Source organism: Agelaius phoeniceus, chromosome 1 (assembly GCF_051311805.1).
Source record: "Agelaius phoeniceus isolate bAgePho1 chromosome 1, bAgePho1.hap1, whole genome shotgun sequence".
Taxonomy (NCBI): Eukaryota; Metazoa; Chordata; class Aves; order Passeriformes; family Icteridae; genus Agelaius; species Agelaius phoeniceus.
In genome coordinates, this window is record NC_135265.1 from 88,207,188 (window position 1) to 88,229,938 (window position 22,751).

The 22,751-nt window shown below is 35.8% G+C and overlaps 1 protein-coding gene across 2 annotated transcripts in view; it reads right to left on the reverse strand.

The window, feature by feature from the left end:
* Positions 1-22,751, reverse strand: part of TMEM245 (transmembrane protein 245) — a 77,910-nt gene that overhangs the window by 35,668 nt on the left and 19,491 nt on the right. Inside the window, exons 6-12 of one of the 2 annotated variants that reach the window (XM_054640417.2) lie at positions 20,052-20,221; positions 15,144-15,167; positions 9,659-9,763; positions 8,263-8,345; positions 5,970-6,060; positions 5,068-5,166; positions 3,079-3,210 (exon numbers count right to left, since the gene is read on the reverse strand). In XM_054640417.2, coding sequence (XP_054496392.2) covers positions 3,079-3,210; positions 5,068-5,166; positions 5,970-6,060; positions 8,263-8,345; positions 9,659-9,763; positions 15,144-15,167; positions 20,052-20,221 — 704 coding nt within the window. The remainder of the gene's footprint in view (positions 1-3,078; positions 3,211-5,067; positions 5,167-5,969; positions 6,061-8,262; positions 8,346-9,658; positions 9,764-15,143; positions 15,168-20,051; positions 20,222-22,751) is intronic. The other variant, XM_077182807.1, reaches the window with a different exon arrangement.

Consider the following 22,751-nt stretch of genomic DNA (forward strand, 5'->3'; position numbering starts at 1 on the left):
ATCCTTCTGATTAACTACCTTGGAGTGGAATATGGGGTGCAAAATACAAGACAAAGTGAGGCTCCAGTCTTGCTCTCTCTGCCAAGAATGAGATGAAATAAACCTCACTTCAGAAACACAGCACTGATTATATTATGCTGGTTTTTAACACTACTGCTCCTAATACTGGAAAAAGGCAGCAGTGCTGCTAACACCAAGGCTTTTAGAGGAAAAAAAAAATAAACAAACTGATGACTTGGAAAAGCTTATCTTCATATTAAATCTTCAGGCAATTTACATGTTTCTATAGTAAATTACTTCAAAATAATTAAGGTCTGTCTACATCAAACGACAGCTAAGCATAACTGCTATAATGAACAGCACATTTTGAGGGGGTTACAGAAATCTTCCAAGCTTTACCTGATACTCAAAGTTGCAAAGTTGAATCGATGCATGTTGTTACAAATTAAATGAACACCAGCAATTCCCCAGCACACCTACATCAGTAATTTAATTACATGCCTTCAACTCTAAAATGAAAATTTCTTCCATTACAGGAAAAGCCTGAAGTGAAGCACTAGCATCTGTCTTCTCTTAACATTTTTCTTACAGCAAACACTCCTCCTATTAAGGAGGAAATACACTTCCTTTGACTTCCATCAATGGAAAAGAGCTTATCTGCTTGTGGCTGTAATATGACATTGTGAAATAGCTGTATTTTCAGAAAAACTGTCATCTGTTCTACTCTGAAATACTTCAGAAAGCCAAGGGGATAGCAAGACAGTTATTTTTTGGTAAACTCCATCTATGCCTAAATATTTGTTACATGCAAGTAGTGTAATCACACACATTTATTCTTTTCCAAAAGTGGAGGAAATCTCATTAGAGCTTTGTATCTGCTTCTTTACACAGTTTTTTACAGCTATCTCATTGTCTTTAAATTATCTGTATGTTAAAAAAACCTGTCAACACAGCTTTGGGACTGTACTGTGTCTTGCTATATTTTTAAGAACTGCAAGCCAACATTGATTTCAAGTGTTCAACTTTACTCTTCCCACAAACAACAAACTCAACCAAAAAATAAAAAGATAGGACAGTTTGGGTTGGAAGGGACCTTAAAGATCATCTGGTCCCAATCCCCCTGCCACAGGCAGGGTCACCTTTCCTTAGACCAGGTTGCTCAAAGCCCCATCTAATCTCATCTAAATCCCACTTAAAGTTCCATAAAATATGGAAAAAGCAAACAAACAAAAAACACAAACTAAAGAATCTAAGCAACAGAAAAATTAAATCCCCAGAACATACACTCCCAGAAGCACTCCTATAATTTAAAATATTAACTCTTCCCAATTCAGTATGTCATTCTAATAACCCATTGTTCCAATTCAGAATACCAGGAGAAAGGTTTTCATGCTCTGGTAAGAACATAAATCCTGAATACAATAAGGCTGCTATGTATCTTAGGCTAGGTAAGAAACTTGCTTAAACATACCAGACTTAAGCAAAAGCTATTCTTATTTTAATAATCCCCAAATTTAATGACCTAAACAAGAACAGAGACTGTATTTTCATCAATTTTAATTAAAAACATTAGCATGAGTAATATTTATGCAATGCACTGTAGATGAGCAAGCCAGGAAAGAAAATGCTGCCCACTGAGGATGTGAAATCAGGATTTAGAGCTTTATACTAAGCTGACTGGTATACAGTCTGCCATTAAGGACATGAGTACATGGAGAAAAAAGACAGGTGTTTCCCCACTGCTGATGAGTAATGAGTTCCTGGAAATAAACAGGAAAGCAAGTCATTTGCTGGCACTTTTTTCTTGAACTTTTAAACCAGGTTTTAGAAGTAAAGCAAGCATGTTAGCTAGATGAAAATTTTAATGTTAATGTTTTTCATTCTTAAATATTTATTCTCTTTACACTTTTCTTTGCCTCTCTCTAGCCTGCTAAGATTACTGAAGCACATTTTACATCATGGTTTCTGAGCACTGTGCAGCAATGCTGCAAATGACACACTCTTATCAAGTGGTTTCTCCTCCTTCTGTGCCTCTTGCCTAGAAGGAAACTCCACATTGATTTTAAATCACGATGTGCTGTGCATTTTTAAAACCTTTGCCTCAAGCATGCATGACCAACTTTGAGAAAGTACCAAGCAAATTTCATAATTAACTGAAAAAAGGTTTACTGCAATAATGTTTCTCTCAACTCTTCCTTGTCTCACATCTTCTTCTATGGTAGAAGCTGTAACAATTTAAGAAGCAATTGGGGGAGGACAGAAAAAGCACACATGCCTATCAGTCTAAACCAAGGACTGCTTGAAGGCAAATATTAGCTTTAACTACATCCACAGATCTGCTATAGTGCCAGATAGGTATAAATAATATTATTTACAAAATTTAAGATAATGTAATGACAACAGCTCAAGGCAAGGATGAGCTATATTGGGGATTGATTCTATGTATTAAGCATTTAGGATTTAACATGATTTTTTTAGTGAAACACCTTAATTTGGATTGCTTTCAATGCTTCCTCTTTTTCTCCTCATAAGGTGAAATGTTTTTATTCAGAAATTCACACTGTATAAAATATCAATTTCATTCTCCACAGAACTTTCATAAAAGAAAAAAATAAGCTGCTTTAAACTCCACAAATAATAGTAATTTGAGGTAAAAAACCAAAAAGATCACCCCTCCACTTTTTTTGCTTGGTTTTGTTTTCACAACCACTAAGTCAATAGCTTCTCCAGTTATAACTGATTTGTTTTCTTCTTTAAAGAGAAAAGACTACATAAAATAATGCACTGAAAATCAGCTTGCAGGTGACACAGGTAACAATATGACTCAGGAAGAGATGGAGGAAGCTGGTATCCATGAAGATGCTGAAAGCACAAGAGCTTATCATAAACATTTCTGTTTGTTTTGCAGCTATATCTTAAATAGGTTTGCAACAATTGCTTAGGTAATTGTAAATAACACTAACAGTGTTTCCATAATTTTCCATTTACTTGAATCCATAACCTTAGTGGTACTCCAAGGAGAAATTTCTATCAGTTAAAAATTAGACCAATTTCATAGTAAGTGCCAAGAATACGTACCGAGAGAAACGTTTCGATGTTATCGTGAACAAACGATGCAACATCTTGCCAGTCCAGAATATCTCCAAGCCAGCTGTTCTGACGGTTTATGTGCCACTTGTGTCCTTTGTGTCTTCCAGAATGTGTTACATTCTTAAAAACAAAGAAAATAGACATTTGAATAAAATTTAGAGATATGAGAAAGACAATAGCTAATGCTTTAGACTGGTGTTTTCTTAATGAGGAATAGATCCAACATGCATCTAAATGCTTAGAGCTGCTTTAACTGGCATCCCCTAAAATACCTGGAAGTCCTCTGTACACTGGAAAAATTAAAATCTGACAGAAAACTGTAGTTAATTATCCCATTTAATTACATATGTGTATGTTGTATTGATTCACCTCAGGTAAAAGTTAACTTTACTGCTTGACTGATACAATGGTATCTGTTTTGCTCTTAATGCAAGCACATAAGAAAGAGGTAATGATTTCAATTATTGCCTACATAATTTACTGTTTGCAACATACAAGTTTTCCCAGCACAGCCCACCAAGAAAAACGCAAGCAGAAGTCCAAGCAGCTAGTTTTCTCACTATTAGTTTCTACCTCTCCAGAGGAAATGTTCAATCACACAAAACCTAAAATCTAAACTGGATGCAGGAGGATTTCTTCTGACTACCGACCTTTGTAACTGCAACACAACAGGACATGGCCATAAAAACAATAGCTAAATCCTTAAGTGGCTCCTCCCTAATTATGATGCTGCTATTGCCCAGTGAATAATACCTGATTTTCATCTTGAATGCCACAGGCTGGGACTGTGACAAGTGTTTCAGAGAAGGATGTCAAAATTCTCTGCAAGCAAGCTTAAGCAAACTTGCTGACTAAAACATCCTAGTCTTTAATAGAAGAAGACTTCTCAAGTTCTTAACTCTGATTTTTACAATAAGCATCCCACTAGTTGTTAAATTTTTTTGCACACTTTTAGCCTTAGCAACCTCCATACAAAATGGCAGTATCTTTTTTTGCCACACATGGCAAATAACATTCCAAGTGCAGTCCCTGCACTGATTTATCTAAGAGTATTACATTTTCTGCTCATTACCAATTCTCTCTAGATGCACTGTTACACTTTGTGATGTACTATTAGCAACCATCTATAACAATCCACTGCCAACACAGAGATCTTTCTTCTGAGCTAGCAATTTATTTAGAGTAGAAACATATGAGCAGTCAAAAATCTCCCTCGAATAGGCCTTCTGTATTTGTAAATATTTGTATTTCTGTGTAGAGACTTATCACCTGTTCATCTAGTTCTATACCTAAACTGTTATTTCTTTAGTGCAGAGATCTTCTTGGAACTTTAGAGGTACTTGAAGAATAACTGCATAAAGAAAAGTGTTAATGTAATTGCAATCATTTAAATGTACAGAAGTATTTCAGGAATATGACTTCTGGATTTGATATTTCCATTGCACAATGGCTAATGAATTGCTCTTTCCTTTAAACTGCAGACAGCATTGGCAGCATAACAATGATTTAACTCTTAGGGACTTTTCAGGATTCAGTGTACAGAACACATTATAAGATGGCTGCAAAAATGCATTGTAAGAAACTTAATGAGAGGGCAATTACTTTCTCACAATTTCAAATTAATAAAAGTTACTCAAATCATGCAGAAGACCTTTTCCCAAGACCTGAACAACCCGAATAATCAGCAGAAAGTGCTAAAGTATGAAATACTAATTATAAAAAGTGAGAAAACTATAAAACGGCACACACAAAAACACGCTTTACTACTTGAATGTAGGACGCAGCTGTGGCTATACTAAAGCTGTGACTCAAGAATGATGTGTCTTACACACTTGAAACTTTTACCTTCTTTTTACTGACCTTTACTCAACCTTCCAACTTTCTGCTAGTCTCTTTCTCAGAAATGCACACTTGGCATAATTACATCAGAGTACTAAGTGACAGTTTACATGAATACCATTTAAATGAGTTACCCACCTTCACAAACCAAGAGTGATAAAGCCTATCCCAGAGCTCCAGCACTTGTTTTTCAATCACAGCAGTGTTATTTACTTTTTCTCCTAAAATCTTATGGAGCTAAAACACATAAAAATCTATTATTATACAGGACAGAACAAAGCAGCCATCCACTGATGAACTTCATGCTTGATGAATAACATAAGATTGTCTGTAAAGACAAATTTCAAACCCAAGTTATTAAAAAATTAGTATCAGCATGAAATACACACTTCAGATAAAACAGTTCACAATTCAAAGACTTTGTTAAAAACATTCTGCTGCACTGAGGACTTCTTTCTGCACTGCAAAACAAATGCTGTCTCTAAAATCCTTAATCCAAAGCCCTTGATCATATCTTTAGAGGAAATATTTCAAATCATTTGAGATGTGTGCTAGACATCAAATATATGAATAAGAATCTTGGCAAATTCTTCTGAAGAAGAATATAGTTTAGCTACACAAATTATGATTTAAAAAATATCCAGTGTACCACACCCAGCCCACACAGAAATTAGGGGAGAGGGAGGGGCAGTGGTCGGAACAGAAGGTTACAAGTCTCTAACACAACAGCCAAAGTCAGTTGAAAAAAAATTACTTAATTTTATTTGATCCATTTTCACTGGGAATCATTAGAATGATGACAGATTCTTCAGTTCTTAAAAATAAACTAATCCCTGAACAGAAAAGACTACTGAAATCACTCCCACTCTTCCTTCAAAAGTCCCAAACCAGGGTGGAAAGAATAGATTTGTCAACAAAATGGTTAAACACGTGGAAAAGAACTACTGACAAATGTATTTTAATTTCTTGCTACTTTTATGAAATACAAGAAATGAAAGCAGAAAGCAAAGAATTTGAGCTTTCTGACAGCTCACTCTTACCTTGTGTGTGATCCATTCTCGGCCATACTGGTATACGTTGTTGGCTGCAGAATTGAGCGCCTTCTGAATGACCTGGGCTTCTGGGAGCCAGCTGAGGGGGGTGAATTTTGAAGAGGGAAAACAAAGTTAACTGTTATACATTATATCCACTTCATTACACTCAAAACACATTACAAATTAACATTCTGAAACAACAAATCATTACGGTTAAATACATATAAAATTACTACAACTCAAATGTTTCCTTCTACATATTAAGGAATAAATTTTCCCATAAGCAAAGCAGAATTAAATCTAGGGCATGCCATTGCATTTAAAAATCCTCCAAGGTTCCTGAGACCTTAATTAATTTGATATCTCAACCTTTTCAGAAGATATCTATTCTTCAATCTCTATGTGTCTACTCACACAATATTATTTTTTTCCCAGAGTTTCCTGAAAATATCGTATGAAGCAGTTTCATCTAGCTGCAAATACAACCTTTTAAATGTACAAGGTACAACCTTTTGAAATTACAAGCTGAATGTAAATTGTAATTTACAATTGTAAATTGTTAACATAGTTTCCATGAAAAAGCAACCAGCTGACAAAAGGTCTGGACATCAGTTATTTCTAAGTCCTCACCAAACCACCTGCTTGTGAATTTCTTCAGGGATTCACATCACTTTCAAGCAATGTACCCTACTGAGTTGACAGCATTTTACCACTTGTGAATACAGGCCACAAAATCTCTGCTTTCACTTTCTTTTTACATCTTGATTCAATGGCACTTGTTGGGAGCCCTTCCAAAACAAAATGAAAGCATTCAGGAAACAGAAATACTCTATTTGTTCACCTGACTAAAGATCAACATGGAAGCTCCTCTGTCTGTGTAATGCTTCAGAAATGTTCCAGATTGGAATTCAAAGATATTTCAGTCACTCACCTCTAAACATAAAAACGAGCATCGAGCTCTGAAAGCTGGTAAAGCTTCGTGGATTTGGCAAGAGGTATTCTTAATGAACTAAAATATAGTGTTATGGATACTTCGAATTTTAATGCAAACTAAATGCAAACTTCTCTAGTTTAAAAAGTTATACTAGAATTCTGCAAATATTTAACTAGTAGAATTCTGCAAATTATTTAGCTAGTACTCCACTAGTTTCATTATGTAATTAAGCTTCTGATAGTCAAATTTCCATCTCCATTAGTCCCACTTATTTTCTTACAGCAAAACAGAAAGGCCAAACAGCACAAGACATGCCATGAAGGAATAAAACCAAGTGCTTTAAGTGCTTTCTGTTCTCATGATTGTGATTACTTTAATAGTGCTAAAGCATGTATTACTACAGTGGTTATTAACAATATCCTTTTAGTTCTGTTTTTGAAAAACTGCTTTGCTCTTATAATACAGCATCTGCTTTCTTTCAATCTTCTTAAACCAGCATCACTTTTATTTAGAATGTGCCCTTGAGTCAACCATGCTTATTCTGGACACATCTTTTTTTTTGCTGTCATTAAATTGGTATCTCACATTTGCCCAATGTCTGTTCAGCTGAATCGGAATGAGAGCCACCTGGAACATCCCCCCTTAAAATCACAGTTTTCAGTCTCACCTATTTCCCCCCTCTGATATTCATGCAATGACTCCTTTGCTCACCAGTGTGCCCATGTTTTCCTCTAGATGCATTTCTCTCAAAAACATCTCTCTCCCTTACTACTTGTCTTGGTGCTTACTTTAGTCATTACACAGACCAAGCCTTACAAACTCCCCACTGCACACATTACTCTTAACAGGAATGGCCCTGCCCAACTGAGTCACACCAAACTCCCTCCATCCACCCCTGAACTCTTCTTCAGTTCATTCCAGGAACAACGTCTTCAACTCCTATTCCTTCAAATGCACTCCACATCCATCTCTCTACATTTAAAAATAATTTACCTCTATCTTGAAACTTTCTAGAGTATTCTTTGCCAGCACTTCTCTTTCATAGAAAAAAGGGACAAAATACAGATCTCTTCATCCTCTGCACTATACAAGTTTCTTCTCCACAACTGCAGTTAGGAAAGTTCATGGAGTCATCCTTCACCCCTAAAACCCAACCAGTCCTCAAATGAGATAGCACACTGACAGTCCTCCAGAGTGACACACAAACATCTCTGCTGTCTGAGAGTTTAGCTTCTACATCTGCCTGTGAGAGATACCCACATTTCTGTTCACCTAGGGGATTTTTTAAATTAAAAACTATGCATAAGAGCACCTGGAAGCTTGTTCATCCACCCTATACTATTCGCTTAACTTCAGCATTCTTACTTTGCCCACTCTGGGTGACTGGCTACTGTCTCATTGATCAAGCTGCTTGTGACTTGAATCATGTGAACACTCTCTTGATGTACCTAAATTAAAGACAGAGAGGAGAAATGTTATGCAATGCAAACTACAACTCTTCCTACATTCACAAAGAATTCTTTTTTGGGGGGCAGGGGGAGTGAGTAGTGGAAGAGGAAGGAGGATGGGGAGGAGGGGGAAGGTGAGAGGGGATGCAGTGACCAGTTTGTACATTTAAAAAAATAATTTTTCCAGTGCAAACAACCCACTAGGAAGAAAGAAGTTCCATTAACACAAGAAACACCTAGTCAATACAATAATAAATTCTGGTCACTAGTAATAGCAAATGGAAATTGAAACCTTATCCCATCAGGGGAAAAAAAAAATCAAAAATAACAGCAGTACTGTCAAGAGAAATACTAAAATACAAAGCAAAGTTTCAGATACAACTTTTTAAGCCATGGACCAAAGAAGTGTAAAAATTAATGAATACTTAGCTCTAACATGACCAATGCTGCTATGAAGTGCCTAACTAAATAAATTCTTCAGCAAGAATGATAAAATACACCTTTTATAAATATCTTAATACTCCTTCTGTGAATGTAAGGGAGCTTTAGGCAGGAATGTTTGCACAACTTCAAAAGTCTTTAATTATAAGTACTCAACATTACATATGCCTACATTTTGGAAAAAGGAGATTGACATCAGAACCCATTGATCTTTGTTCCATAACTGTATTCAAGTCAAACATTCAATCTCCATTGACCATTTCAAGTATGAACATAGCTCCATTAAGGAAAAAGGGAAAAAAAGTACATGAGTGACCTCTTCTGGTGAGCAAAAAAAAACACCCCACCCAAACTCAACCATAAACCAAACATCAATTTCAGAAAATACCTGATCATGAATCTCAGTACATTTAACTCAGAAAAGGATACCACGAGGTTATTACAGGCAATTACACAAAAAATTGACAAAAACACCTTAATATTTTGCAAATGTTTCTGATGTGAGGTAAATTAAAGAGAAAGAAAACCTAAGTGGCTCTTCTGTTGACAAGGGAAGTGTCAACAGGGTGCAAAACAAATCTGTTCCTGTAATACATAAGCTAGTAATTCTTTTACTAGAATAAATTTTGTATTTACAAATGTCTATATATTAGCCTTATCATATAGGTAAAAAACATAGAAATACAAAGAAATAGAAACATTGAGGTTTTTATATATTTTATAGTCTTGGAATGGTGACAAGTTCAAGTACAGAGAATTAGTTCCTAAACATTTAGAAAAAATCTTTAAGTTATACAATCTCGTATAAGTATCAGTAACCTTCATCAGCAATGAAAATGAGCTTTATGATTGTATTTTTTAGCACACTGTACCTTTGCAGTAAGGAGAAGAGCTAGCAGAAGGGTTCCTATCACCAGCACAAATATTATGAAAATGCTGATTATTTTATCTAGCATTTTCTCCAGCCACACGATAATCTGTGCAGAAAAAACAAAACCAAATTATAGCACATAAATCAATCTTTAATGAAAGCAATGCTGTATGCTATGCAACAGTATTGTTATTTTTATCTACAATCACAGTACAAAATCAGGCTCTAATCACACAGCATTTATGCCCAAGCTTGGAAATGAACAATTAACAAGCAATGTTAGCATGATTAAGGTCATGGTATGACATGTGATTTTGCAAAAAACATGTACACATTACCACACAACACAGCAAGCTCTCTGCAAAGCAAGCAATAATTCAACAATTACTTACTAGACCTAGAGAAGTACCTAAAGAAGACATTCATGTCAACTAGAACCCAGAAATTTGTCTTTGTTTCTTGTCCTTCAGCAACCTGGAAACTTACAGATATTGTCTGTACAGGACTTCAAAGCTATCAAGGTATACTTTAAAGCACAACCATAACTTTCAGATTTGAATAGCTAAGTGCCATCTAAATGACAAATGAGGTATTTTTGCAAGTAATAAAATTTTTAAAGCTGCCTCATCACCTTCTGAACTGAAATGGGACAGGTGGGGTTCTGCATTATTGAATATCAGGCCAATTATTCAGCACCAACTATTTCTATCCACTTCCAGTCTCAGGAGGATGCTCAGCATTAAGCATGCATCAGCTAAACTGACTGATACAGGAAACAGGCACATTTGTTGCTCTGTCAGTTCACAAAAGGCCCATTCTATACATGTCCATAAGCAAATAGTAATACCACATTTGAGTCGAGAAATTCTGATAATGTCACTCAAAACAATCAAACTGCTCAGTCACATGACTTTGCAGAGTGCTCTGGAACACAGCAAGCTGAGCTTCATCTCGTACACAAACTGATTGTTTACATAAAAAGCTGTGAAAGCACATGCAAGCATGATCAAATACATTTTTCTAGCTCCTATGGTTCAAATACCAGATCTATTTCTATTCCATTTAACATTACTACAGGAAAAAGCAACAGCACAATTGTAAAATTTGTGATTCACGAGAACTGAGGTCAAAGCGTCAGTTGTGTAGTAAGCAAAAGTACTTCAAGTCCAAGTTATATATTCAATGATTAAGTTGGTAACTTTTTAGTTAGAGATCTTATAACACTACTAACATGCATGCTAATGGTTTACATTAGTTCTTTCTGCATTATTTACCCTATCCCTACAAATGAAATTGACCCTGGAACAACAAACTTCTCAGACTGCTCTGTGATGACTGAACTGGTCAACACTGAAGTCAGATCTCCTATTTGACAAAAGCAAGGATTTTTTGTGTGTGTGTTCATCCAGTAGTATCTGAGCAGTTTATATACATCAAGTAATTATTTTTAAATTACAAATTTTTACAACCAGCTCCTTGTTTGATCTAAATTAACAAGTTCTTTAACAAAGTCTGTACTACATTAAGAACTGCAGAAAGGAACTCAGAAAACACAAGGAAGTGTGAAAAGTCTTTTGTCTTAGGTATTTTTAACCTAAGTCTGGTTTTCAGCATTGCTTACAGATTTCAGCCATCAGAAATGCATTGCCAGTGCTGGAAGGAAGTGACCTGCCTGCAGCAGTACTACAGCTCTGAAAAACTTTGAGCAGCCCCTGCACAGGGCATATATATATATATAGGGGTTACCTCTTTGGAAATAAGACTGAAATGAGATTTGCTGTATCCTATCCATTCCAAGCCTCATGTCCATCTAGTGATTATGCAAGAGAAGCAAGAAATGAAAGTCCTTGTTTCAAAGGACACAAATAAAAAAATATCACCAAGAAAACACCACTGGATAGGCAGGGGAAGAAAATTTTATAGCATGGACTTCAAAATGAAGCTATTAAAAATTAAAACTGCCCTCATCATTTCAAAGTTCAAATTACTATTTACTTTCTAAGTCAGAGTTTAAAGAATTCCAGTAGTCCTACAAATAGTACTTTAATCAGATTTACTGCAGCTACGTAATTGGAAGTACTGTCAGAGATTTCAAAAAATGCTAGGCTCAATTATTGTGTAAGGGGTATTCAATAGGTGAAATCTCAGTGGAGGTGAGGCTGAATGCTTTAGATGTTTTGCCACGTAGCAACTAATGGAAGGGCAAGCTCCAAAGGACCAGGATGAGGATTCTCTCCGAGATGGCACAAGGTATCTTTCCCAGACACTCATACTGACAGTTCAAATATGCCTGGACTGTCATTAAGGTGCAGCTGCAGCACATGTAAATCCTGGATTACCTTTAATCTAGTTAGCAAAGACATGGCAGCACTGATGATGTACTGGTACCAGCAGCAGCCTCAGCCATGCCAGCCCACCTTGTCTCTATTTACTTGGGCAGGTAGCCCAAGGAAGCCTGATGAAAGCCAGTTTTGGCAAGCCTACAGGTACTGCAATTACATCTCTCAACACAGACTTAAGGGGATCCAAGTTATCTAAGTGGTACAGATACATCACAGCAGAAGACTGAATTGGACTGAGTATTGTACAGGTAAAAGCAGATGGACATTGTCTTAAGGTTATATTTATTCTTTTTTTTTTCTTCTATTAAAACATACTTTCTTCCCCTACATCAACCCACAACACTTCCTTAGCAATCCCTCACCTTTTCACACTCCTGTTAAATAATGCACAGGTGCAGAAGAGCTACTCACTGCAGGGAAGCTGCACTGTTAAATGCCTGTGTGGTCGTATTTATCACTGAATCAGGTCCAGACTTCACTCTTACCCCAACCCTGCCAGACCTCCCTTTACACCCTTCCTGTAAACCATGGGCATGCACACAGAGACAAACATGTACTGACTAAACACACTCATTAGCCAGAGGTCACGAAGTTTTATATTCGGTTCCAAGCTTCTAATCCAAAGGTTAGTCAACAGCAGAAAGCTGAGGCTGCCACAGCATCTGAGATTATGCAAAGGTAAAGGAAAGCTAGGCTCCTAAGCTACAGAAGGTCAGCTTGTAAAACCAAACTGAAATATTACTGATTTGTGATAGAGTGTTCACAAAAAAACTGTCTTTAACTGTCAGAGTTTTGAACGGAAAGGTTATCAAGGTTTTTATTTTCATTTAGCTCACAGTAAAAAGGTATTTAATGATTGAGTTACGTTTTATTAGAAAGCTCCTCAATAATTTGCAAGTACTCCCTCTTTCAATTTTTGGATGAAGACACAGAACCATATTACACTAAGCTGTAACAGAACTACAGTCCATACTTAAAAATCAGAAATCTTACTATCTAGGCAGGTTCTCCATGTTTTGCAGTACGATACATCATCTATGAATTAATATTTGCAGGTTTCATACTGCATAGCCTTTGGGGCAGTAGTTTTTCTAGTATGTTTAATTTACTACATTACCCAAACAGTAAAGCACACCTAGGCATCTACTTCATATTTGATTAAATCTATATTAAAAAAATTACCAACATGGACTTTTATTTTTTCTGTAAACAGCTCCACTATTTATGAGGATTTTTTCCCAAGACATTCCTTAGACTTCTCATTTCCCTTTTCTTAGTTAATATTTGAAGATACCATCTCATTAATATCATCTGCAGAGAATAAGGGGAAGTCTGTAACCAGAACACATCCCAAGGTTATGGTGAAATGACTCAGCTGAGTAGTTAAGCTAGAAAATGTAGAGAACAGTCTGTGTGAGGTCTCAAGTCTACCTACACCAGTATTCCTGCAGAAGCAGCAGAAGAATTTAGCAATTCCTTCTAAAGACTCCTGACATAGACAATGTTATTAAGAACAAATTATGCCAGACTGACTGAATCTATTCTATATTTTGGGCTATTTATACACCACAAACAGGAATCAAAGTAGTCATATCACTAGTAGTCATAATCAACCATCATTTCAAACTCTACCATATCCATATGACTTTAAATTTCCTGTTGGATTATCAGAAATTTATGTCTGTGGTCTCTAAAGTATGTCCCTTCAAAGACAGGCAAACAGGAATCACCTTTAACTGCAGCCAGTGTTCTGTTCTTCACAAATCCCCTCTTTTTTCTGCCTCTAGTAGAGTGTGACATTTTTCCAAAACTTTTTTTAAAAATCACCAAAACACTACACACAACAAAATTAACCCACCAGTTGCACATTTTTTCACTTTTTTAAAAATCTTGCTTATAATACTATTATTGTATGTTCATTCACAGAAGTCAACGCTGTATGTAATACTATCAGGATTTCAGGATATCTACTTATGAAACTGTAAAGTAAACCAACAGTTTTCAAAGATAACTCCAAGGAACTAAAAAACCATGCTCTGTTAAGAAATTATATCCACAGGGTTTTGCCAAATAATGTGAATTTCTAAACTAAAAATGAAATCCATACATTTTAGCATTTAAAGCTATTACAGTTAAATTGGTTTTGCAACCTACCAGTATTAAGGAAAAAAATCCCACATCTATCTACTCATGAATTTTCAATAAAAATGACAAATGACAGAAAAAAAGCAGTTGAGACTACACTTCCTCTTGTGGGTCACCAAACTCAGCTCTTTACCTAAACTCTGCTAGCAAACCATTATCTAATTTAAAAAAATAGTTGGGAAATAAAAATATGATTTTAAAACAGGAGAAATACAGTCAAGGGCAAAAGAACATTAAAAATGCCCCTCTTCATGGACAATTATAACTAAATCATGAAAACATATCACACAGTTTTAAAAGCCACACAATAGGAAAAAAAAAATTAGCTATACCAACTACCTAATTTTTTGTTTTAAACTAGCTTTTTTCTTTCCTGCAGACTGGTTAAGATTCAGCAGTTCTGAGGCCATGCAAAGTCGCATTTTGTATACATTCACTCCTGGTACACGAGGTACTGTGCCTGTGTACACAGGCAAGTTTGGCACTGCAAAAGTAAAAGACTGACAGCACTCAGTGAAACCAGCCCATGCATCATTTGCAAGCACCTACAGAACTACAACTGTGCTTCACAGCCTCACCACTCCCCTGGTAATTTGGTTAACTGATGCTTTCCCTGAGCAGAGAACAACTCTCCAGACTGGGAGAGAACCGGTTTTGTTAGGTGTACAAGTGGGGACCAGGCAGGGATCAACTATTCTTAAATAAAAGTGCCCCTAAGTCACTCTACCCCTTGAAATACTAATGCAATACTCTGCTGTGCTAAACATTTAACTATGTGCATTTCTACTGGAGTAGAAGAGATCAGACAGAATTATATGACCTTCAGTAGCTTATACCAAGAGCTGGAAAAGAGGCATTTGAGAGAGAAATCTATATGAAGCAAGGCATGTTAAGGAGTGTTCATGCTGCAAAATAAAAAAAAAAAAAATTATAAAAAAATCAAACTCCCCAAAACCACAGAATCCATTAGCTGGAATCATAATTTTTCTGTTTATTTACCTTCTTATTAAGCCAGTGCCACAGCTTGTCAGTGGCAGGCGGAGATGGAAGAAAAGGGAAAAAAACACAACACAGTGGAAAATTATTGAAAAATGCAGTAATAGGGAAAAAAAGCAATGAGAGGCAGGCAAAGTCATCCACAGAATGAAAATGAAATTGTTCTAGACACAAAGGTAAATTGCAATAGCAAGAAAAGATAATAACAAATTCTAATGCAAGAACCTGGGTTTTACTACTAACATGCAGTTTTGAAACAAAGAGGGATATAACAAATATGAACAATTTTAATGGCATTAACAGAGCTATCAGCATAATCTGGACAATTCCAGTTTAATTATACTGACAACTACCATCACATTTCAGAGCAGGACTTGTACTCTGAGAAGGACATTTCAGCAAAACACCAAATCCTGACATAAGGTAATTGTTTATGGCATTAATACTCCCATTCAGACATTCAAATATTCCCATTCTACACATTTCAAAACACTACTATTATGTCAATTACTCTTGGACAGATTTCATATGTTTTTTTGGTACAACATTCATATTAAAGCACTCACATTCAATGGCACAACATCAAACACATAATTAAGTCTGATATACATACAACAGCAAATTGTAGATCATATAAATGTAGAGATTTCATGTAATTCTTCTTGCACTTCTTAACAGTCAATTTCTCCTTTTGCACTGAAGTTATTTTTCATTACTGATGCTCATCCACATGCTAAAGTATATCCATTTCAGGACCTAGTTTATGTAGGATTATACTCCTAATTCTAACCATTACTAATCATTAGTAGCATAATCAGAACAGAGAAGAGCTTTAATGTTGTTATTCATCTCTGTTAGAGATTAAGATCATGTAAGTGAAGTTTGTTTCTCCCTGAAAACAAGACATTGAATTCTCAGTAAATCTAACATGTTCACCAGTTGCCAGAAATTACATTAGCTCCCAATGGAAACAAAAGGCATGAATATTTCATATTTATAAAAATCTCATAATGTTAATTAAGTTAGAAGCAGATTTGCAAAGAATCATGAACATTAGGAAATATGAAAATAAAATATGTCATAAAGCACCCATGTTTACTAGCTTTGCTACTTATGGAAAGAGTCACAGTCAGAGAAATCAAATTACAAGGCTTCAAAAGCCTCAAGCTGACACTGTAGAATTTGTTTCTACTTTACCTCTTCACCTATGGAGTGATTTATCCCTGAAAAAAGGGAAAGTTGTTTTCTGATTAAACTACATACTTTTAACTTTATTTCTCCACTTTAAAACCTACTGTCTGTACCTGAGGCTTGTTTTGGAAAAAACACAGATCTCATGGCTGTATTGCTCCACTTGGCAATCCCATACTAAATACAAGAAAAGAGCCCTAAGATTTTAGCTGAATGTGAAAGGAAATCTTTGGTATTTTTCTGTAATTTCAGCCTCTGGGAATTGGATGATAAATACAGTAACTAGGAAATAACATTAGATGTCCAAAATAAAATATTTTTTATCAACATTTAAGACAATACTTGGAAGGCTCTACCTGCCTATTAGCTTACTAATACTGATGTTTAAGTAGTTCTACAAATGTAACCAACCTACATTTGAAAATAGGCTACAGCTTAATTCTAATCTTCAAGTCATCCAAAACTAATAAGTCTATAGCCACTTTTCCAGTATTTTATTGGAAAACTATTCATCTAAGTTCTCACATGTGTATGAAAGTATTTTCTATAATAATGTAACTATTGGCAGAGATTATGCTCGTTTTCTGTGCTTGGTTAAACTGTGTAATGAACTTGGTACCAGAAGAAATAGAAACTGACTTTATCCAAAATGCAAACAATCTAAATAATCCACATATAAAATTCTAGTGCACTATACCTAGAAAAAGTATATAACAACTACATGATTCACTCAAGTACATCAGAGAGCATGTATGTAAAATATTACTACATTCCAAGGAGTAAAAGTCCAGTGCATGCAGCTGAGCCATTGTCAGTGCTGCTAAACTCCCTCACAAATTCTTATAACCAAACTGCAGTCATCATATTGTAAGACAACAATATAAAATAAAATAAATAAAAATTTTAAAATAAATAAATAAATAAACAGTACAGAAAATTATTAATTCTCTACTGTTGATAAGAACACCCATGATACCCCATCTGTTAAGTTTAGGATGGCTCAGTGGCTGACGAGAGAAACCTCCCTACTCTCTCCTCCAGGAAGTCTCTCACATCTGAACTGCTGTCTGCTGACTCTCCATGAGGCAAATGCACAGCCAGGAACAGCATACAGTAAGAACAGGATACAGTATCCACATCCTATTTTCATAGCCCATTCTGAAAGGAGACACATTCATACAGACTGACCTACTGCTTACAAAAACAATAAAATGCAATGCCCTTTTCTTTCTCATTACCAGAGTTTCTCTTCATTTCAAATTTCTCTGCACTTCCAGGAGAACCAGGGTTAAATGAGAATTGTCAAAGAAGAGGAGCAGTTCTTTTCTTGATGGTTTTGTTTAAAAAACAGATATAATCAGTAAAGCTCAGATCTGCATGCATGAGCAGTACTCACTCATTTCTCACAACAAGTTATTTTCCAGACTATCTACACTAGCCTCCTAAAATTTGTTTGGGAAAAAAGACATGCCTCTCTAAGATATGTTCCTCATTCTCACTACATTTCACTCAAATCTGGAATTATATCCTAATTGGACATACCATGTTTGCCAGCCCAAGTACTACCACTAAGTGTTTGTGTGAAAAAGACCTTGTCAATGGCTGGCTGTACTTAGCTAAGATTCTCAATACATCCTGGTGCTAAGATCCAGTTTCAAACTTACTTTGCATACCAACAAAAAACAAACAAAACAAAAACCCTTAGGAGATCCAGCTCCCATGTAAATAAGCTAGAAACAAAATATTAAAAATTAAAGTTCTAATTGCAAAGGAAATGATCCCTCAGTCTTGGTTTCTCACACGCCCCCAATAAAAGGTAAGCTGTAACAATTTACTCTTTAAATTTCTATTTTGTGTTCACGTATCTTTTACTTTCTCTTCAACAGTGCCTACTGAAGCCAAAATATTCAGTAATACAATTTAAAAAATCTTGCAAGGATGTAATTTTCACTTTTGTTTCCTTGTCCCTACAAAAAATGTAACTGCCAATAACCTGTGGCATTGCTTCCCAAATTCTGAGATACCATGCATCCATCATCCTACAATATACAGAGCACAGCCAGTAGAAATTAAAAGATATGGATGCATTAGTGTGATAAGCATTGGAAGACTACATATAATCCCAGCCACCCATGATAAATGCTGGCTGAAACAGAATTAGAATAGGCACAAATGAGGACAACAGAATCATGCAGATTATCAAGTGCCCTTCTAGTAATGTCTGGGAAAGCTTAAACTGCTTTAATACACAGAGCACACACTCAGGAGGAATACAGCTGTCATCTAAAAAATGGAGGGGTGAAGGGAGATGGGGAAATGAGTTGGTCAACACTGTTCTCCTGCTTAGACAAAAACAACATGTAAATAAACTGACCTTAAGTACATTTAAGTTGAAGAGCGAGAGGTTCTGCTGCACATTAAAGCCCTACCTTCTTTAAGGAGAAAAGACTTGCTGGAATTAGGAAGGATACTGTATCACACAGTTATACAATACAAGGATACCAAACTTGACAACTCATGAAACAATACATTCAACATTGTGTCTAGAGTGGCTTCTGACTTACAGAACAAAATCTTTTTAAGAAAGCTTTGTATAATATAAGCTTTTATCCCCACATCGGAATTTTCACTGCCTTTGGAAAACCACATTATTGTGTTTATAGCTGTATTTTGAAAGGCTTTTTCTTTTTCAAATTCTTCCTCAATGAACCCTGTGAAATCATTACTTTTTTCCTACAGCCATTTTAATACTTTTGTTGACCTTTTGTTATCCATTCATCCATCAGATCCAGACTTAAGCCCCTCCCTCTCCTTTAGAAATTTAGAGCTATAAACTGTAAGACCAATCTGCCAAGGTACAGATGTTCTGACAAATGTACTTACAGGGTTCAGCTCTTCAGTTACAGAAGTTATAGAAGTCCTAAGATAAAGGCTTTTTCCAGAGCAGAGAATACTTCAATAACACATTTACAGAAAGCATATTCTTACACAGTGCCACAGCTATTACGAACAAAATAATCCATCTATCCGTTTACATGAAAATTAAAATTCTCAATGAAAGAAACTTTATAAATTTCCTGGAGCTTTCCAACTATGCAATTTGCAATGCAAATGTTGGCATATTTTGCATGGGGAAGAAGGAAGGGGAACACAGAAGCCTTATTCTGTGGCAATTCCCAAATACTTTATCCCACATATTTCTTCACTTACAGAGGGAAGACTCATTTCTGTACCACCATAGTACTGTGTGCAACAACTTTGCTTCCACACAGTACAGACAAATATGTCTGAACTAACTTGGACCCTACTACCCAAACACAATGGTCTGCTTTTTAATTAAATTTTCAAATTAGAAGTAGGAACATCTTATCCTTCAGACTAAAGCTCATTAGGTTTAAATTCAAAATCTTTGTAACCAGGTAAGATTAAGAGAACTTTGCCTTACTCAGATAAGGAACCTTATAAAGGTGATTCAACATTTTAAAAGTGACTTCTGTAAAGGTCTGCATGCAACCATTTAACAAATTTAACTGTGCACTTAAGTGTGAATAGTGATAGAAGAGACATAATTTAAAATACACCATAAAACAAATACAGTTTTACATGAAAGACATATCCATTAGTGACAGACATTTATTTTAGAATTAAAGCATCTCAGAATATGGTGAAACAGAGAATAAAACAAACTTTCAAGTTGCTTAAGGAAGTAAGTAGAAATACCTTACTGTCAAGCTTTAGCATAACACTTCCAAGTCCTCTGATGGGCCGTGGAGCAAGAGCTTCCTGACGTTCCTTCACAAAACTTTCCACTAGTTGCCACCAACTTTTGCAGTGCTTTGCCATGAAGTTCAAAACTCCAAAATGAACCACGAATTTTTTAAGTGCCCAAACTGTAACCACAAGAAGGAAATTTACTATCAGAGATTTCAGAGGAGCACCACAAGACTACTTATTTTTATTCTATTCTGGAAGACTGATTAAAAAAAAGGAAAAGACTCTTGAGTTTTATTTCCCATTAAAAACTTCTGGAATTTGGCAGTGTTTTTAGTACTAATCTCCTCACTATCTTTGCAGCTGTGCTTATCCACATGGAACTTAGATGACAGCACAAGAAAAGTAACAGCACACTACCCAAACTGCAACTCAGACTTGATCAAGGCCTGGGATAAGAAGGTGCCACTCCATTATTCCAGTACAGTGGATTTCTTCCATATCCACGCACACACACCATGCCAAATGGTTCCACATAAAGTACCACAATCAGAACTTAACAGCACCTTACACATAAAAGAAAATCTTCAGCCTAAATTCTTAAGCTTTAGGCCTTCTAAGTTGTTAAAGTGTATCTTTCCTTCAAGAACTGACACCACATCATGCAGAATTTCACAGTAAAGAAGCATCCATTTAAATCTTCTTTTGAAATATTACTGATAAGATTTTGCTTTTAAACATTAAAGAAAGCTATTTGTGATTAGCATTTCATCTTGGTAACACAGCATATTGCAGTTTCCATCACTACTTGTAACTTCACTTTTTTTAATAAATTTTTTTTGGTGACTATTCTCCAAACTAGATTCATTACTTACTGCCATACATGAGCTCCACAACAGTTGGCAATACATCACTTCATCATAAAAAATTCACATCATGTTTCTACTTGGAGAAGTGTAAAATGGCATACATAGCCAAAAAGGTCAACTTTCACTGCCTACAGGGCATTTATCCAAATTCCACAAGAGCTTATTCTCTGGAAGCCACACGTGTAATAGTTTATGTTCTTGTTCTTGTTTTGGAGAGCCAGCGCAATGATTTGCTGACATTTAGTTCACTTACCCTCTGGCACCACCATGTGGCAAATATGGGATTTATTCTCTTGAAGAAACAGAATAATCGAATAATTTCTCTAATAAAATGAGTGGCAAAGATACAAAAAAGGAGAAAACACAGTGCAAGTGCCAGCATTGAACTTAAAGGCTGAGGTTTGTGTGATGAAATGCAGCTCATGGTCACAACACAAACTGCTGCTCAGCAAAGCCAGGCAGGCTTGCATTTTACAAGGTGAACAAGATCCTCAAATGGCATTCTAATCTTCCACTGTTACTTAAGTGTAAGTGTTTACACAGTATCTTCTGAAAAAGTGTACTGTTACTCATTGCAAAGGAGGTGCTACAGTCAAACAGCTGTAAACATATTAAGTTAAAAAGAGACAAGAGAGGAAAAGCTAAAGAAACTGTTATTTCTAACTGTTATTAGAAAGCACTGAGCAAAAGAAGAAAAAGACTGCATAATAACAAGTTCCGAACATCTGCAGGAAGCAGAAAATTACCTGAAAAAATTAAAAAAAAAGATACAACAGAACAAGCAAGGAAGTAAATGAAACATCTTAGAAAGAGACAATATCAGGATTTCCACACTCAAATCACTCAGTAAAATGCTGCAAGTGCTCCACAACGTGTTTCATTGCTTAGCTTTTCAATTCATAGCAATTCTTTCACCTTTTCATTTTATGGTATAATTGTGGTATCATTTTCCCACCCTCTACACTAAGCAATTTTAAAAGACCATTTCATTCCACGTGAAGAATAAATGCATTCAAGGAATAATATTAATGGCACCAAGGTGTTTCTAATAATCTAAATGCTACTTTGTGTGAGTCCTCTTTACCAGTATAAGGAACTCTGGCGAAATTAACACCTATTTAGGGTTTTGGGGGCTTTTACATACTAGAAGCATCCTCTTTAAGGTTTCAGAAGTGCTTTAAGTTCTTGTTAGTCTCTTTAAACTTGAACCATTGCAAGGAAACTTGCTTTATTAGCCTTCCTATTTTCCTAGTATTTTTACAATTCCCTCTCTTTTAGCCATGCAGACTATCATCACTCACCTTCTGACCTTTAATGTAATCCACTGTTCTAAGTTTGGCTCTGTTCATCATTATACTGCCCATGTGTAATATCTTTCTGATGATTCAGTTCTATGCCACAAAAAAGCACGTCATGGCCCAGTGTCACTGCTAAGGCAACAAGTCACAAATATTCCCAAAAGCAATTTCTCTTTTGGATTAGTTTATTGTTTGGGTAGTTATTTTAGACCTAATGACTGTCAGGAGCAGTATTCATCTGTCTCATTTAGATGTGTACTTTAATCCAGACTTGTGTGGCTCAAGCTTAAACCATTCACTTCTGTCTAGATGCAGAACTGCTGCTCCCCTTTTTCCTCACATGTAGGGGTTTCTGAACAGTGGTTAAGTTACTCCTTGACTTTTCAGTAAACTAGTCACGTAAACTCTGCTTCTAATAAGTCTAAAATTTATTTTCTAATTTATATTCTAATTTTTCACTCCTGATTGCCATCTCCCATGACACCCAGACACCAAAACAGGGAAGTTCCTTCTGTAGTAGCTATACTGGAATGAAACAAAGG